At 44.2% G+C, this 1,834-nt stretch overlaps 1 protein-coding gene across 1 annotated transcript; it reads left to right on the top strand.

Annotated features, from left to right (window-relative positions):
• Positions 1–1,159: 1,159 nt before the first annotated feature.
• On the top strand, positions 1,160–1,583 carry LOC112460026 (the record flags this gene model as incomplete). Its single annotated transcript, XM_025024441.1, has 2 exons — positions 1,160–1,290; positions 1,374–1,583. Coding segments are annotated over exons 1-2 (341 nt in total), but the record flags the coding sequence as incomplete, so codon positions are not given.
• Between the last annotated feature and the right edge of the window lie 251 nt (positions 1,584–1,834).

Below are 1,834 nucleotides of genomic sequence, written 5' to 3'. Positions count from 1 at the left end.
TCTCGCAATGATTTCATCGAACACGTGCAAAACTGCAAATTTTGCAAATAGCGCCGATGTACGGCTGCTGAGATGAAATTAGATATGATAAGCAAACGATGCATCATTAGTAGAATATAAAATGACGAATCTAGGGGATACGCTCAATAGTCGAGAACTGGAAGTCGTGAGTGCAACAAATGGCGTTAGCAAGAGGATCGTGCAATAACATGGAGCAAGAGTTGTTGGAGCAATCCACCCTGTTAAATTCGAGGGAAGAATTTACCGCGTGGGAGCAACGATGCGACGAGTTTATCGAATCGTTGGAAGAACAAAACCGAATTAAACGGCCGCGATTATCGATCGGTCTCAAACAGTCATTGGTCGCTTGTATCGCAAGACTCGAAGGTTTGAAAGACTTGGTACGTCAACGTTTCGTGCATGTGGGAGCAGGATACAGTGCGAGTGAGACAAGACTCAAATGGCGCGAGATAGATCCGGCTTTTGAAAGCCGTATATTGACTGGTGCGGTGATAAATTCCAAACACATCGACCCTCGTCAATTTCTCGAAGATGCGAGAGAAATTGTACTCGATCGTGTGCGGAACGTCATGCAACGACATGACAATCTAAAAATTAACACAATGTTTAATGGTGAATTTGTTGCGGGTGACAAACGCGCGAATAAAAGTATCGCTACGAGAAACTATGAAGTCTTTCGTGAGTCCGATCTGCACGAGTGGTACAAGCAACACGTCATCGAGCCTACCTTAGCAAAGCTGGAGGAATTCCAGGAACGTGATAGCGGATGGGCGTTGTCGCGTATACTCAATTTAATGGTAAACGTGAACAAATACAATCCGTTGCACGCGGGGTGTTTTGTGGAAATACCGCAAGAAATTAAAAAGAAGAAGGCGGTGATAAACGTGCGATCAATGGACAATGCATGTTTCGCATGGTCAGTGACGGCTGCTCTACATCCAGCCCAAAGAAATGCAGATCTGGAATCGTCGTATCCACATACACGTCGGTGCTAGATCTTACGGACATTGAGTTTCCAATGACGTTGGATCAAATTAAAAAATTTGAAAATCATAACAACATCTCCATCAACGTGTACAGCATCGAGAAAAAAAACAAGAAACTTGCTATCTTGCCAATACGGGTTACTAACCGAAAGATGGACAGACACGTAAATCTGCTGTACGTGCATAACGACAACGTGGGACATTTTGCGTGGATCAAGAACCTATCCCGCCTCGTGAGCTCGCAAATCAACCGACACCATGGTCAGAAATACTTTTGCGATCGGTAAGTACCTATAGTTCTTTTAATAATATATAGAATATTTTGTGTATAAAAAATTTATAATATTTGCGTTTATTTTTTTGCAGATGTTTGCACTACTTCAGCTCCAACGAGAAATTGGCTGCCCACACCGTCGACTGTCAGGAGATGAATGACTGCGCGATCAAGTTACCGAGCGATAACGACAAGTGGTTGGCCTTTAAAAATCACAACAGGAAGGAACAAGTTCCGTTTGTCGTATACGCCGACCTGGAATGTACCCTGGAGAAGATGGAAGTGGATCCGGAAACGTCCAGGTACACATATCAACATCATTGCGTGTTTAGCATAGGGTACTACGTGCGTTGCTCGTACGACGAGTCGTTATCTATGTATCGGTTTCGTCGCGATAAGGATTGCGTCGCGTGGTTCGCCGAGGAGCTAAGACGTTTAGCTCACGACGTAAAAACTATATTGTCCACTAATATACCCATGGCAGATTTCACGCGAGACGAGTGGGAAAAGTTTAACAGCGCAACGCACTGTCACGTGTGTAAAGAACCGTTCG

Source organism: Temnothorax curvispinosus, unplaced genomic scaffold (assembly GCF_003070985.1).
Source record: "Temnothorax curvispinosus isolate PA1 unplaced genomic scaffold, ASM307098v1 QBEX01010292.1, whole genome shotgun sequence".
Classification (NCBI taxonomy): domain Eukaryota; kingdom Metazoa; phylum Arthropoda; class Insecta; order Hymenoptera; family Formicidae; genus Temnothorax; species Temnothorax curvispinosus.
Note: the sequence above shows the minus strand (reverse complement) of the source record. Positions and strands in the feature narration are given on the sequence as shown.